Source organism: Marmota marmota, unplaced genomic scaffold (assembly GCF_001458135.2).
Source record: "Marmota marmota marmota unplaced genomic scaffold, marMar, whole genome shotgun sequence".
In the NCBI taxonomy this organism is placed as follows: domain Eukaryota; kingdom Metazoa; phylum Chordata; class Mammalia; order Rodentia; family Sciuridae; genus Marmota; species Marmota marmota.
Genome location: NW_026000016.1, coordinates 34,917,708 through 34,934,527, shown reverse-complemented (window position 1 = coordinate 34,934,527; position 16,820 = coordinate 34,917,708). Strand labels below are relative to the sequence as shown.

General features: G+C 35.3%; 1 protein-coding gene across 1 annotated transcript in view; it reads left to right on the top strand.

Annotated features, from left to right (window-relative positions):
• Positions 1-16,820, top strand: part of Dtl (denticleless E3 ubiquitin protein ligase homolog) — a 62,375-nt gene that overhangs the window by 26,726 nt on the left and 18,829 nt on the right. Inside the window, exons 13-15 of the mRNA XM_015483671.2 lie at positions 1,348-1,483; positions 11,022-11,854; positions 13,590-13,700. Of these exons, the coding sequence (XP_015339157.1) occupies positions 1,348-1,483; positions 11,022-11,854; positions 13,590-13,688 (1,068 nt within the window). The 3' untranslated portion in view covers positions 13,689-13,700. The remainder of the gene's footprint in view (positions 1-1,347; positions 1,484-11,021; positions 11,855-13,589; positions 13,701-16,820) is intronic.

Here is a 16,820-nt window from a genome sequence, read left to right as displayed (position 1 = left end):
TTACACTTCATGGAACTCATTTAGATGAATTCTTTTTTAATTATTCAGTTAATTATGTCATCTTTTTTTAACCATCACATATTATCCTTATTTCCTATGAGAAAAGACTCAAAAGGAAATAGTAAGGCTGATTACGGGTACTAATCCCACGACCATCTTTTTAAAAATAATTGTGTCATCAGACTAGAATTAGGGAAGTAAAATATATTTTTTGTTGTTGTTTTTTGTTTTTGCTTTTTTAAAGTTTTTCTAGAAATATGAGAAAACTGGGTTTAAATGCTAACTCTGCCATTTAACTGTGGTATTTTGAGCAAATAACTATTCGCATTTTGTCGATGAGATTACTTGAGTTCAAGGCTTAAATAAGATAAAGAATGTAAATTTCCAGACGGAGATAGGTGCTTTGTAAATAACTATTGTTGTTACTATAGAGTGATCCTGGGATTCTAAGCATTTCTTGTTGAACAGTTAAATATGTGTGTCTTCTTTTGGCCTCCCAGAAAGGAGAGGAAAAAGTTGCCAGTCTCTTGGGGGCCAGGACTTAAGAGAACGTGTGTTCTTTTTTTTCTCTCTTTAGTGACTGAAATAGAGAAATTATATAAACAAATGCTGGGGAACAGCTCTGGTACCAGTGGCCATTTGCCACAAGCTCTTCAAGCTGGACTTTCTCTGCCATAAAAGGCTTGGGACCAAGATCAGGAATGGTCAGATATTTTTAAAGGGGCAAAGGTTATTTTTAACTTATTTCAGCCTAGTGAACTTGTTGTTTTCCCAGATTGCTCCTTTACCTATCTGAAAAAGGATCTCAAAGGAGTAGTTTCATTGTACTTGTCATGGCCCACTAGAGTTATGAAGCTAAGTATGATCTTGGAAATGATCATATTACTTTAACCAATAAGGCAAAACATAACAGAATTTAGAAGAAAATAGCAAAAATTGAATGTTGGTGACATGCATTGATTGATCATTTAATAGAAAGGAAGTGAAAGGGGTATCTTAAAATTACATATTTCTTAGTAAGATAGAAGGTGGTAAAGATGACTTGCCCAGCTTCTTGAGACCAAATTTAAATTAGTCTTTTATAGTAGAGTTTTAGGTTAGGTAAGAAATTATTAATAATGTCATATCAACAGAAATTATATAAAGAAGAAACTAGAGAGTTAGCTTCTTTGGAAATGATTTCTTAAGCAAGGAATGGAAATATATGATCTTTTGTGTATCATTTTCTATATCCTATTATATAACAGACAAAATAATTCTCCAATCATGAACCTTTAAGGCACATCTGTTTTTTACTTTCTTGTGAATCTCTGATTGAAACTTCATTATTCCCTTCCTGGTTCTCAGATTGCTACGTGCTCTGATGACAATACACTAAAAATCTGGCGCTTGAACAGAGGCTTAGAGGAGAAACCAGGAGTAGATAAACATTCTATAGTGGGTTGGGCCTCTCAGAAGAAGAAAGAGGCAAGAGCTGGCCTAGGTAAGGATATTATGCATTTTCTAAGTTTTTTATGATCTCATTTGTTTAGTCCTATAACATATTATGGTAAGTTATGATCTTGTTTTGATATGTTTGTAAAGAAAAGGACTACCTTCTTTTTTGTTTTTGTTTTTGTTTTTTGTTCTCAAGAAATACTGTCTAAGCACTACTCTGTTTATATCTACACAAGGCCCTGGAATACAATGGGGACTTAACAAATTTTTATTGAATACCTATTATGTACTGGTCATTGTTTTCAGTTGCTGAAGAGCTCAACAACAAACAAAAGAATAAAAGTATAAACAGAGCTCTTCCATATTAGTTTGAGAGGCAATAAATTAAGAAAGAAGTAAAATATGTACTATGTCAAGTAGCAGAAAGTGCTAAGGAAAACAGGAAAGGAAGAATGACCAAGTGTGCTGTTGGAATCTTCTATCAGGTGGTTAGGGAGTATGAACAAATGAATGACATTTCAGTAAAGAAAGTGAGCCATCTGGATACTTTGGAGAAAGACATTCCAGGCAGACAAAATAGTTCTTAAAGCAAGAACAGGTTTGACATATTTTCTCTTCTTCAAAGAGGCTAATTTGGCTGTAGCTCCTATGACTGGAGTGGGCAAAGAAGGGGGAAGAGAATAGTAGTAGAAAAAGTTCTTTTGGAATTTAGCTTTTATTATAACAGACAAAAAAACCACTAAGAGGGTTTTGAGCAGAGGAGTATCATTATCTGACTTTTAACTTGATCATTCTTGCTCCTGTATTGAGAATAAACTAATACTAAGGAGATTGGTAAAAGCAGAAAGCTAATTTTAAAAGCTAAAAATAATTCAGGAAATGATGATGGTGTCTTGGACCATAGTTATAGCAGAAAAATATAATAAGAAGTCTTCAAATGCTGATTTACTTATACGATAGGGCCAATAGACTATGCTGAGGGATCAGATATGAGATGTAAGGGGAATTTTCAAGGATGACTTCAGAGTTTTTGCTTGAGAAGCTGAAAAGATGGAGTTTCTTTAACCTAGATAGGAATCCTTGCGGGAGGAGCACTTTGGGGAGAGAAGCTCAAGTTCCATTTAGATAGTATTGTTTGATATGATTATTAGACATCTAAATGGAGATGTCCAGAGACAGTTCAATGTTTAATTCTGTAATTCAAGGTTAGAGTTATAGATTTGGGATTCATTATAATATAGGTAAAGGTAGCTACAAATAGAAAAAAGAGAGGATAAGCTAGGGTCTAAACTTTGGAGCACCCCAGTGTTTAGAGGGTAGTGATGTGACAATTACCACTAAAGGCTACTGAGCTGACACAACCCAAGAAGAAGAAAAACCAGAAGAGTGTTATACCCTAGAAGCCAAATAAATAAAGGAGTCAGATGAATCTGCTCAGATGATTCTGGAACACCAAAGTAGATGAGACCTAAAAACTAACCTTTGGATTTAGCATTGTGGGAGTTATTTGGTAGCCTTAATGAAAGGAGTTTTGGTAGTATATTGGTGGGCCTGATTTAGGTTGTTTAGGATGATTGGAGAAAAGACTGTGGCGTCTACAAGTTTATACAGCTCTATTAAGGAGTTTTGCTACTGAGGAAGGAAATAAAAGAAGTAGCCAGAGGAAGAAGTAGTTTTAAAATTTGTTGATTTGATTTGTTTTAATAGTAATATAGCAGTTGATGTAACTGGAAAGATCCCGGGGGGGCGGGGGGGAAATTAATGCAGGGAAGTTTGCTGAAACAGTCTTTCAGTAAGCATGAAGGAGGTGCTAATACACAAGTATAAGATATAGGCTTGTGCCAAGAGCATGGAGGGTTAGTTGATCCATAGTGAATGGAGAGAAAAAAATATGCAAGCATAGTGAAAAAAGGTGGAAAGATGGGATAGTCAGACTTATAAAAGTTTTCTTTTGTTCTGATGACTTTCTCAGTGAAGTAAGAGAGTTATCACCTAAGAATAAAGATGAAGGATTAGGTGGTAGAAATTTGAGGACATAAATCTGGAATAGTCAGAGATTAGAAGAGTAAATGGACCAGAGAACTATGATTATTAAGTGCTAAGAGTCAACTTGAGACTCAGTCATTAATTGAAAGCAAGCATTCAACATGGTTATATTTGCTGTGTAGGTAAAGATATACTAAGAGTTGGAGTTAACTAGGGAGTTGGTTGAGCAAAGCAAGTATTAGGAAGTAAGCAAAGAAGTTGAGAGTGACAAGAAAGGATGATTATGATGATTTACTATATGATTTAACCCGGCAAAGGAGGCAATTGAAGATATAGTGGAGAAAAGGGACAGTATAAAAGTGGTTCTATCAATGGATTAAGAGACCCCGAGAATGAAAGATTATTGGAATTGGAATACAAAAGGGAGTGGGATGATCAAAATTAAGATAATGGTGGATTTAAAATCAAGAAATAAATGGCAGGTGAGTAAAAGAACAAGATAATTGTAGAAGGATGTCAAGAAATTGAGAAACCAAGATATTAAGCAGATCATGTATGTGGATTTTGCTGACACCAAAAATTGTCAGGGAATATGTTGATGAAAATAACAATGAACAAAGAGCAAAAATTTTCAAGCACTGAGCCACCCTATGTAACAGGGATCTTCATGTTTCAATAAATGTACAATAATAAACTAAAAGAGACATCAAGGCCTAAGGTTATTGAAGAGTTGAATGTGAGACAGGGAAAATATAGGTTTATTTTTCTAATGATTTATTTAGTCACCTACAGGATGCAGAACTAGACTTCAGAGGAGTCTTTTGTTCTCCATCTACTTTCTGTAATGTCTTTAAAAATCGCTATTTATTGGGGCTGGAGTTATGGCTCAGCAGTAGAGCACTCACCTCGCACATGCAAGGCCCTGGGTTTGATCCTCAGCACCACATAAGAATAATAAATAAATAAATAAATGTTATTGTGTACAGCTACAAAAAAATTAAAATAAAATAATAATAATAATAATAATCCCAGCCACCCTGGAGGCTGAGGCAGAGGATTACGAGTTCAAAGCCAGACTCAGCAACTTAGCGAGGTCCTAAGCAAACTCAATGAGACCCTATCTCTCAAAAAAAAGGGCTGGGGATGTGGCTCAGTGGTTTTAAGTGCCCCTGGGTTGAATCCCTGGTACCAAAAAAAAAAAAAAAAAAATGTTTTTGTTTTCTTAAATTTTTATTTTGGTATTACAGTTTAATAAGAAAACTAATTCTACCTACATGAATAAGAAAAACAGCAGGCAGTCCCCAGATTCCCAAATCTATAATTTCCTATTCCCAGAGGCAACAACTTTAATATCTTTTAACTGATTCTTTAATATATATGTTTGTCTATACCTCTAACAAATGTGTAATTCTATGTGTTTTTTGCAGTTTTCAGTCTTATATGTTAGTTTATTTGCTTTATGAGTTTATTTACTTTGGCCCACCACTATCAAACCTGTGCACTCTCATTCTCCTAATGTAGAGTCATACTTGTGATTAGCAAGATAAAATTCAGTTGTTTTTAGTATATTCAGAGTTGTGAAGTCATCGACACAATCTAATTCTAGAATATTTTCAACACCTAAAATGAGGGTTCAGTTTTTCTGTATCCTTGCCAATACTTGTTACTATTTATCTTCTTTATTATATTCATCCTAGTGGTATGAATTGATGTCCTGTTTTGGTTTTTATTTGCATTTTATGATGGCCAGTGATCTTGAACATCTTTTCACGTGTTTATTGGCATATTTTCTTTGATGAGATGCCTCTGTAAGTCTTTTGCCCATATTTTAATTGGGTCATTTGTCTCTCTAATGCTGACCTGTAAGCATTCTTTATATATTCTAGATGGAATCCCACATTGTATAGTGATTTTCATATATTATCTTATTCTTTAGGTTGTCTTTACATCTTTTATTTTTATTTTTATTTATTTTTTTAGTTGTCAATGGACCTTTATTTTATTTATATGCTGTGCTGAGAATTAAACCCAGTGCCTCACACGTGCTAGGCAGTGCTCTACCACTGAGCCATAACACCAGCCCCTGTCTTTACTTTCTTGATGGTGTCCTTTGATGTATACAAAACTTTCTAATTTTTTTTAGTTTTAGGTCTGATTCACTTTGAGTTTATTTTTGTGTATGAGGTGAGGTAGGAATCCAGATTCAATTTTTTTGTATGTGGATATCCAACTTTTTAGCATCAAGAGATTATTCTTTGTTTTTTTTGGGGGGGGGGTGTATTGGGGATTGAATTCAGGGGCCCTTAACCACTGAGCCACATCCCCATCCCTATTTTGTATTTTATTTAGAGATGGGATCTCACTGAGTTGCTTAGTGTCTCACTTTTGCTGAGGCTGGCTTTGAACTCTCGATCCCATCCTCCTGTCTCAGCCTCCTGAGCTGCTGAGATTATAGGCGTATGTTACCGGGCCCAAGATTATTTTTTACCTTATTGGATTGTCTTGAAACCCTTGTCAAAAATCAATTAACCATGAATATGTCGGTTTATTTAAAAAAAAACAACAAACATTTATTTTGTAGTTGTAGTTAGACACAATACCTTTATTTCACTTATTTATTTTTATGTGGTGCTGAGGATCGAACCCAGGGTCTTGAATGTGTGTGGCGAGCGCTCTGTCACTGAGCCACAACCCCAGCCCTGTGGGTTTATTTTTGAGCTCTGAATTCGGTTTCATTAATCTATATGTTTATCCTCATATTGCATTGACTTGATTACTATAGCTTAGTACTAGGCTTGAGATCTAGAAGTCCTTTTAATTTTCTTTTTCAGAATTGCGTTGACTATTGTGGGGTTTTTTCAATACAAGTTTTAGGATCAGCTTGTCAGTTTCTGCAAAATATCCAGCTAAATTTTGATAGGGATTACATTGATTCTATAGCTCAGTTTTCAGAGTAGGGCCATCTTAGCAATGTTAAATCTTCTCATCCATGAACTTGGAGTATCTTTCTGCCACCTGTCATTATCTATACTTCTCTAATTTTGGACAGTCTGAAAGAGAAAAATTATATGAGGAAAAATGACATTAGTATCCCTTCCCATCACTCAACACTTAATTTTAAGTACATTTCCAAATATTTCTTGATATTTTCCCCTTGTTTTGCAGAACCATAGTTTTACTGTATCTACATTTTGATTTGAGACTTTTTCCAGTGAACTTGATGTTTTTTATGCATTTCATGTATTATCTTTTTGCAACACTACTTAAAGTATTCCACTAAATAAATGTGGGATATTTTAAGTAGTGTTTCAAAAAGATGATACATGAAGTACATATTTTTTTTCAATATTTTGTTAAAAGTTGTTTTTTTTTTTCTCCCTGAATTTAGGGTCCCCTTTTCCTATTAAAATAGTTCACCAGCAGTGGAATTCTTATGTTAACAGCTATAATCACTTTTAAAATTTATGATGAAAAAACTAGATATTTTTAGTTTATCATTAATTATTCTTAGTTTTAGAAACCAAGTCACCAAAAATGTTACACAACCAAATTTAGACCATAATAACAAAAATATTTAGCCATTATTGAGTCTTCACATAGTTGTTCTAAGGACTTGCTTGGATTATATTATTTAATTCCCAAAATAATTGAAACTGAAGATCAGGTTAGACTTTCCTCAGATCACACAGCTGTGAAGTTGTAGTAGAACCAACCTTTGCTGATTCTAAAGCAGCTGCTCAGAAGTACTCTGCACTACTGCCTCCTTTATGACCTAGCAGAGCAAAGCAAAGTTCAAGTTGAGACTAAACCAGGAGTTATGCCTAGATTTCTCCATTTTGGGGTAATGGTTACACTGAAGAACACTATAGACCTGACATGGGTGCCAAAGGCTGACACACTGGCCATTTGACCCTCTAGGCAGCTTCTGGCAACAGATTGGCTGCTGCTAACCACATTGTTTTGAAAATTATGTTCCTCTGCTTTCCAAGCTACTAATTAACACTCTAGTCCTTCATTGCTATCCTGGGCTGTATTATCTTCTCTTCTGGCCATTTTAACACACTAACTGGAAGACTTTAAGTGCCAACGCACAGCCTGTCTTCCCTCTGCCCTATTTTTCCCAGACAGTACCTGCTCTGTCACTTCCTCTTCTTTCAGTGTGGTTCAGTTGTAGATACCATAGCACTATTGAAGCCAGTGGTCTCAATCTTTACTGGACATTAGAACCATTTCTGAGGATTCTAAAGTTTATATGTCCCCAATGATTTGATTCATTGGGACTGGGGTGGAGGCTAAGTACCTGCATTTTTATAAAGCTTCAAGTCTGTTGTCTTGTAGCCAGGATTGAAAACCTCTGGAGTAGGAATTATTGAATGACAAAGATGTTTATCCTAATGTTAAAGAAAAGTAAACCTTACCTGTTCTATCTTAAGTGCTTGCTGGAATTAAGTCAGCAAGATAATTAAGAGACAGTTTTCTAATGCCTCGGCTCTCACCATTATCCTTCTCAGCAGTAATGAAATTTGACATTGTTTAACAGTTCCTTGTTAGTAAATATAGGAGCACTGGGCCTAGAGATGAGTAAGTCATCATTACCTCCCCCTCTTAGTTCACAATCTAGGAGGCAGATGTAAAAACTATAGTACATTGTAAACATTTCTTCTAACTGTTCTAAAGGAGGGTTCTGAGAACTCACTTCCTCTGAAGAGTAGAAAGAAGTTTGTGAACACTTCACAATGGAGTTAACATTATCATCAGAGCCTTTAAACAGGAGAATTTTTGCCTGACAAGAAGGGGCCAGGAAAACCACATGAGCAAAGACGGATGCCACAGTACACAGCTTGTTCAGGAAGCAGCAAGTAGTGTCTTGTAATAGGACCCTAAAGTAGTATAGTATAAGTTTGGAAAAGTAGGCTATGGTCAGATGGCTAATTTTATAGAAGGAAGCTGCAAATTGATAATTAGCAAGCTCTTTACAATTCCTCAAAGGAACTGGCTTTCAGGAAGCCTTTAGGCTAGATATCTGCTGGCCATTAGTAAACACTCCCAATGTGTGCCTTGCCAGTCTATACTTTATGTCTTCAGATCTCATACAAGGTTTATAAGGGATTGATCCATTTAAGTAGGTGAAAAACTAAATGGCGTGTCATTTTTAAATATATAGGCCAATATAGTGACATACTACACTTGTTAGAATGCAGCACATCTATGTATACTTGTGTGAAGAGATATAAAGATATAAGTGCAAGTTGCAAAACATGTACTATATAGTTTAATTCATTAAGTTGATTAGGTTTTTAAGGTATAGTTTTGTATGCACCAATAACAAGCACATAGAAAATTTTGAACCACCAAGAATATAAGAGTGAAATGAAAAGGTTGAAAAAAGAACTAAAAATTTGCTTTTTTCACTTTCCCCATTTATACTGTTTAAATTTTCAATCTTCTATCATCTACTTACTCTTTAAGAGTTCATATATGAGTATATGATCAGCATAACTCCACATCAGTACAACCACAAAAATGGGAAATTATACTCCATGTACAGATGATATGTCAAAATACATTCTATTGTCATGTATAACTATAAAAAGAACAAATTAAAAAAAATACATTCTAGGGGCTGGCATTGTGGCTTAGAGGTGGATCAGTTGCCTAGCATGTGTGAGGCAGTGGGTTCAATCCTCAGCACGGCATATAAATATATGAATAAAATAAAGGTCCATCAACAACTAAAAAAAAAATACATTCTAAATATATATATATATATATATATATATATTTAAATTTAACCCCCAATTTTTCTGACCTTCAAAGTTAACAAAATCTTTTCTTTGATTCCCCCCACTCAGGGTCATAATATTCTGAAAATGACCCAACTTACCAACACATCAGATATCTGCTAGCCATTAGTAAACACTTCCAATGTGTGTCGTGCAAGTTTAAGAAACTTAGGTAACTGATTTGTCCCTGTGTCTCTTCCTTCTGCCCTACTCCTGCCTTAGAAATGATCTATTGTAAGTAAGACCTGCACTATTTTAGGACTTTTTGTCCTAAATACCCTTCGACCCATTTAAAGGGAACAATTGACTGTGGCAGCAGTGCAGTGGCTATTGACCTGCCCTGAGGAATGCAGCAAGTGAAAATTTCCTTTTCTACTGAAATATAATGGTAATCAAGCTTTGGAACAGGAATGTGAGGACTGAAATAGGGCTCCATGGATGGGTCACTGTTAAGAAGTCCTTTTGTAGCACATTTGACAAAACGAGGTTTTCCAATAGTGATCTTCAATGAAGAAGCAGGATCACTTTGGCTAGTTCTAAATGTGTGATCGATGAAAAAAATTTAGACAATCTTTAATTTGTAGAATTTCTCTGTCCCAAGGCAAGACTGCTCAAGTAGTGAAAAACATAGGATATAAAGGACAGGCTAATAAACTTACTAAAGATAGTACTTGCAAATCTTTATATTCTTGCTAAGGGACTGCATTTTTATATCAGCCCATCCTAAAAGGAGTTGCATATAAATGCAGTTTAGTAATTAAGCTCAATTAAATGTCTGAGTTACAATTCAAAGACTTTGTGACTAAAAAATGAATAGATGTCATTTCTTGTTATTTGAAGACAGAAACATTGTTTCAGAAATCTAGAAGACTAAAGAAAGAAACAGAAAATAGAGTGTCATCTGTTGTAAAGTAAAGTCTGAGGGAAGAATCATGATGATAAGAATGTGTCCAAAATACTTAAAGTTGTGTGTAAACAAAGGGACAAGGACAAATAGAGAAGAGACCTGTTCACTAAGTTTGATTTTGTTTAACAGATAGCAAGGATTGAGAGTCTGAATGTTCTTTGGCATTCTTTGACTTATGGAAAATAATCATTTGTAAACTAAGCTGGGGGGTTATTAATGAAATTTCAGTTTCATATGTGAAGCTACCATTGGCATTCTTGTATATACTCTTTATTTATTGATGCAGGCAAGAGGCACTGCACAGGGGCTCTTCAACAGAAATGCACAGGTTTAAAACCTGGCATGATTACTTACTATGTGACCTGGGCAGATCATTTGTAACTGACATCTTTCCTTATCTGCTGAATGAAGGTAGTTTTTATCTCGACCAGAAGAAATTCCATCACTTACTTGTTAAGGTTATCAGGTGTATAATATATATCACATACACAAATATAAAAATGCTTGGGTGCTTTGAAATTTTTCTTTGTATTTTTCTGTGCTTTTTTAAAAATATATATATATTTTTTTTTTTTTAGTTGTAGTTGGACATTCATTTATTTAGTTTTATGTGGTGCTGAGGTTTGAACCCAGTGCCTGGCATGTGCTAGACGAGTGCTCTATCGCTGAGCCACAGCCCTAGCCCCTGTATTTTTCTGTAGGTTTTTAAAAGTGTATGTTTTACAACAGGCTAATTGGGAAGCTGGCAGGACAGGAAAGGAAAATGCTAAAAGGGCATATGTAGTAGGAATCGAATGACATATATAACTTACTAGCAAATCAACCCTTGGATGATTAAATGAGCTGCAATTTTTCTTGGTAAGAATATTTAGCTTTCTGATTTTCATGTTCTTCTCTTCGTTTTTCAGTAACAGTAACGAGTAGCCAGAGTACTCCTGCCAAAGTCCCCAGAGTAAAGAGCAGTCCGTCTATTTCCTCCCCATCATCTGCAGCGTGTGCTCCAAGCTGTGCTGGAGACCTTCCTCTTCCTTCAAATACTCCCACATTCTCTATTAAAACTCCTCCTGCCAAGACCCGGTCTCCCATCAGCAGAAGAGGCTCTGTCAATTCTGTCTCTCCCAAACCACTCTCATCTTTTAAGATGTCAATTAGAAACTGGGTGACCCGAACACCTTCCTCATCACCACCCATCACTCCACCTGCTTCTGAAACAAAGATCATGTCTCCAAGAAAAGCTCTCATTCCTGTGAGCCAGAAGTCATCCCAAGGAGATGCTTGTTCTGAGTCTAGAAATAGAGTGAAGAGGCGGCTAGACTCAAGCTGTCTGGAGAGTGTGAAACAAAAGTGTGTGAAGAGTTGCAATTGTGTGACTGAGCTTGATGGCCAAGTTGAAAATCTTCATTTGGATCTGTGCTGCCTTACTGGTAACCAGGAAGACCTTAGTAAGGACTCTGTAAGTTCTACCAAATCAAGCAAAGTTGAAGGAGCTGGTACAAGTATCTCAGAACCTCCTTCTCCTGTCAGTCCTTATACTACAGAAAACTGTGGAACACTGCCTCTTCCTTTGAGACCTTGTGGAGAAGGGTCTGAAGTGGTAGGCAAAGAAAATAGCTCCCCAGAGAATAAAAACTGGTTGTTGGCCATGGCAGCCAAACGCAAGGCTGAGAATTCATCTCCACGAAGTCCATCATCCCAGACACCCAATTCCAGGAGACAGAGTGGAAAGACATCACCAGGCCCGGTAAGTAAGAAGTGATGTAAAAGTTATATTTCTTAACTTGAAGAGGGGCCAGATACAGATCTCAAGTCAAAATGCTTAAAAGAAAAGAAAGCAAATTTATCCTTAGAGTTGCCAAATTTAGCACATAAAAATACAGTACAAATTTTGCATGGAACTTATTTATATTACAGATTTTTTACCCAAAAATTATTTATCTGAAATTGAAATATAACTGGGTATACTGTCATTGTATCTGGCAATCCTGTTTACTTCCATTAAAATCCCTCCTCTCAAGGTTTATATTCTCAGTCTTGTTGCCAGATTTGCTAAACCCTTCCTTGTGCTCCAGGATATCAAATATCAATTCAGAAGTATCTCTCCTTTCCTATTAGATAGATATGCTGTCCTTTTTTTTTTTTTTTAAGTCAATATAGCTGATATTCTTGGGAAAGTTGCCAACATCCATAAGTAGATTTTCAGTTTGTAATTACATTTTATGGTTATTTAAGGTGAAGTTTAGATTCTTACAAAGCAAGTAAAGTACCAAATCCTAGATTTTTATGACTTCTCCCCAATTTTTTCTAGTTATCTTGACCACACCATTGTTCTTACCGCCTATTTCTACTCTTTTAAATATTCAGTAATGCAGCATAATTTTACTTACCATTTTAGGACTCAAATTTCATTGTTTGACATAATATTTAAAATAGATAATGTCAGTAACAGATACTGTTGGCAGAACCTTGAAAAGCATATTGACTTAAAATGGTAGACGCAAAAGAAGCTGTGAAAATTAGGTGAGCTAAAAGCACCAGTCAGAAGGAATAGAAAATGCCTGTGAATTTGCAGGTTAAGGGGATGTGGGTTAAGGAAGTTTCCACTGTGCTTTATGATCTCTTCTGTGTTAGAAGTAGGTGATAGGATGATTGAAATCCAATCCAGGAATCAAGATCAGCAACATCTGCCCTTTTAAAGGGTGTAAGCTAGGTAGTAAGTATTCATATCCTGTACACATTATCATGAAACATATTCCATAATTTAAGAAAAAACAAATCGGAAATATTTGACAGCTTTTAATATGTATACTTTAACAAGAGAGAGAGAGAATTTTTTTAAAAAAATATTTATTTATTTATTTTAGTTTTCCACGGACACAACATCTTTGTTTGTATATGGTGCTGAGGATCGAACCCGGGCCGCACGCATGCCAGGCGAGCGTGCTACCGCTTGAGCCACATCCCCAGCCCTGCATTTATTAATTTTTTGAAGTTTTTTTTTTTTTTTTTTTTTTTTTTAAGAATTTGGGCTAGGGATTTAGCTCAGTGGTAGAGCACCTGCTTAGCATGTACAATGTCCTGGGTTCAATCCCCAGCACCACAAAAAATAATACAATAATTTTTTTCTCTTTATACAATGATAATATAGAATAGTCTGGTTTATAGGCTACATTTATTTCAAAGAGGTTAATAATTGTAACCACTTCAATTCCTTTTAGGAGATTTAACTGGTAAATATTTTCTGTTCACATGAAAAAAATCTATGCTTTTCTTGCATATTATTTATTAAAATTTTACTATTTCATTATAAATCAACCAAAAAGACATTGCCATCAAAAGTAGTTGGGATTAAAAAGCTGGCTTATTAAAATAGTCAAATTTCTAGGCATCTTAAATTAATATACAGTTAGTGCTAATGTGCTAGGTAACTTTGGATTTTATCCTAGGAAGTCTCTGAAATCTAAATTTTCTTCTTCTAGGTTACCATTACTCCCAACTCCATGAGGAAAATCTGTACCTACTTCCATAGAAAGTCCCAAGATGACTTCTGTAGTCCTGAACACTCAACAGAATTGTAAATTCTAATCTGAGTGAGTTAACTGAACTTGATTCCACTAAAACAAGGTGCAAAGACAGTGACTTCATAATTCTGGTCTTTAAGAAAGCTGCCATCCTTTCATTTTTTTGAGAAAAATCTTTCAACTCTGAGCAATGTACCTAATCGGGTATACTACCTAGTGTATATGCAGCTTCCTCAGAGTAAGTGCTGTGTTTAAATTTCATAAAGTAAATTTGTCATTTTTGTAGCATTTTGAATGAATAGTCTTTACTTTTTAAAATTATGCATCTTCTCTACAATAATAACATCCCAACTCATAGAGGCACAAAACAGGACATGTCTCTTGTCATCCTGAAACTTCCTTGCATAGTAGAAAGTGCCTGGCAGTCACAGCAGAAGGCCTGTCTGTGAAGGCCAACTGCTAAAGGACTCTATGGAATATCCCTGGATCTGTCCTGCCTCAAAAAACTATACTTTTGTTTGAAATATATAATCTTTTCACTGTGCTTTTGTGGTTTTCTTTAAATATGTGCAAAAATGTGATATTCAGATAAATACATTTATAGTGTTTAAGTGTTTTTAAAAGTCTTTATGTAAATGCAGCGATAAATGTCAACTCTTTGGAGAAACTAGGAGAACAACAATAGGAAACAGGGTTCATCTTTTTTCTCCCAAATATATCTACCATATGAGATTTAAGTTTCCCTTATTTTTACCAAGCTATGTATGTTATCACCCAACATCACTTTCTATAGTTTGTGATTCTAACCATTTAAATAGAAGATGTTTTATAAAATCAGTAATCATACAATAAAGCTAGGGCTTTAATTTAGGTTTATTCCTCAGCATTAGGGGCTGCATCTTTTTAAAAATTAAAGAAAAGGTAACAATTTCTTATTGGTATTTCTATAAAATATGATAGCTCTGAACCAAAAATCAAGAACCTGAAGAATGAAATCTTTCTCTTCATGTTCATAAAAGCAACAACCTTTTAGTCTTGCCCTGAGCCAAAAAAACATGGAACTTCCTCTGGATATTTAATACAGAGAATGAATTAACTAACTCTAGATAATATGCAAAATATCCTTAACATTTCTTCCCTTAAAACAATTGTGCGTTGTTTATTTTTAAATGAACCATCATTTTACATATTGCCACTTTTTACCCTCATGGAAAGAAGTTTTATGAATTTAGTCTGTACTTGGAAGGGATTCTCCTTCCAGTTACAAGAAATTCATTTTATTAGTATCTAAGAGGACTGTGTAGAGTTTATTCCTACTTTTGTAATGGTTTTAAAAACTATTCTTAATGCATACTCTTTGATTGTTTTGCAATTGTAAAGTAAGCTTGTAACCACCAGGACCACATAGGTTAAATATAGATTCTCTATGGAAAAAAATAAAGAGAAGTCAGAGTAAAGGAAAGTCAAAACCAAGCACACCATAGCCTTAACTCTGAGTATTTAAGAAATCTGCTTATATTTGGTGTTTAATTTTTGAGTGTTAGGAAAGTATGCCTGCCAGTGCTAACTCTTGCTTTGAAAACCAGTGGGGAGAATGGAGGGAAATCCTTGAAAAAGGATCAGTAAAGTAGATGATTTTGTTTGTGTCTCTGTACATCTTCTGGCAGCACTATGGAGTGAAATTGGGGTAAACGTGGCTGTCAGAAAATGCCAAGAGCCTTTGGGTGTAACATGTCCCACTTGGAAAACTAGTACTTCAAATGGGTGCCAAAGATCAAATGTAATGAGATAATAATTATCCCTGCCTGTGTCAGTGTCAGACTTTGAGCTGATCCTGAATAATAAAGCCTTTTACTTTATCTGATAATCCTTTTCTGAACTTTTTACAGAAAACTATAAGTTCACACCAAAGAACTATAGTAGGATTCAAGAATCCCTTCTACTTGTTCATTGAATAAAATTTGTTTATTCTCATGGAGATGATGTAGTTCAAACTGAAAGAGTTTTTAATGAAATACATCTTGCGTGGTCAGATGATAAAAGTTTAAGATGGCTTGGATTACTCGGTAAAGGAGGGTGGGGTGATGTAGTTTTTTTTCTTAAACAAGTATTTCCAGCCCAAACTTTTCCATTTGAACACATTCCAAGCACTATTACTATGATTCTGTATTAGAGTTTCTTTTTGGTTATTCAACAGAGGCCCCTAACTTAATTTCATGAAGGTTGGCTAGCCCCTTAAAATGTCTCTTTTATTTTGGGCTGCACATTTTAGATAATTTCTCAAGACCACTTGTAGCTACCCTTCTTTTAGGGGTTGAGAGAGGGGTCAGCTTTCCACACTCATCCCCATCTCTAATATCTTAAAATTGCACTGAGACTTTTGGGACACACTGAATAGAAGGCATTTTTTTAAAACTTTAAATGCAATATGGATGAATACAGCCCACTTTTAAGTTGTGTGTGTGTTGCTTTAACCCTCAACTTAAAGTTAGCCTACTGGCCATGTTCTTACATAGGTCATATGCCTATTGAACATCTTCTTGAGAGCTTATCATTGCAGACACATGTACTATATGTCTGTTTTGCTGCTTTTCCTAGTCTCAAGAGGGTCTGATTTCCTTCTACGCTCCTTTTAAAGGAAAGGCCATCTAGTCTGACAGAATCAGTTCCACAGCTAGATAGTGTAGGCAGCAGTTTACATGTGTCTAGACTGGGTGAGAATGCTGTACTGGAAAGACTGAATTGATATCCTCTCTAGTAATTGAGCACAAGTGGCTTCTGCTTCATAATTCTGTTCTAAGAGCTGAATGTAGGCCCATTTGAGCTATTGCTTATCAGTAGATCTCACTGCTTTTTGGATGGTAATTCTTTGCTTGCCTTTCATTTGGATCATGCCATATTACTGAAAAACCAGTTTATTCATGAAATCCTTGGAAATTATGGGGAAACCTGCATTATGCATTAGTCCTTTAAGTTCATTGGTTCGAAGTTATTGGTAGGCCAAACAATATTTCGTTGAACTTGAGGTGAGTTTAATGCTTTACTAGATCTGTTGCCAGGAATACAAGCCTAACTTGTTACACAGTAACCATTTTGTTGTCTTAAGTGATAGAAAATCTGTTTTATTTGTGAGGTATGTTTGAATGCATGCTGAGAAGTTTTAAAAGAATGATATGAGGTAAATTCAGC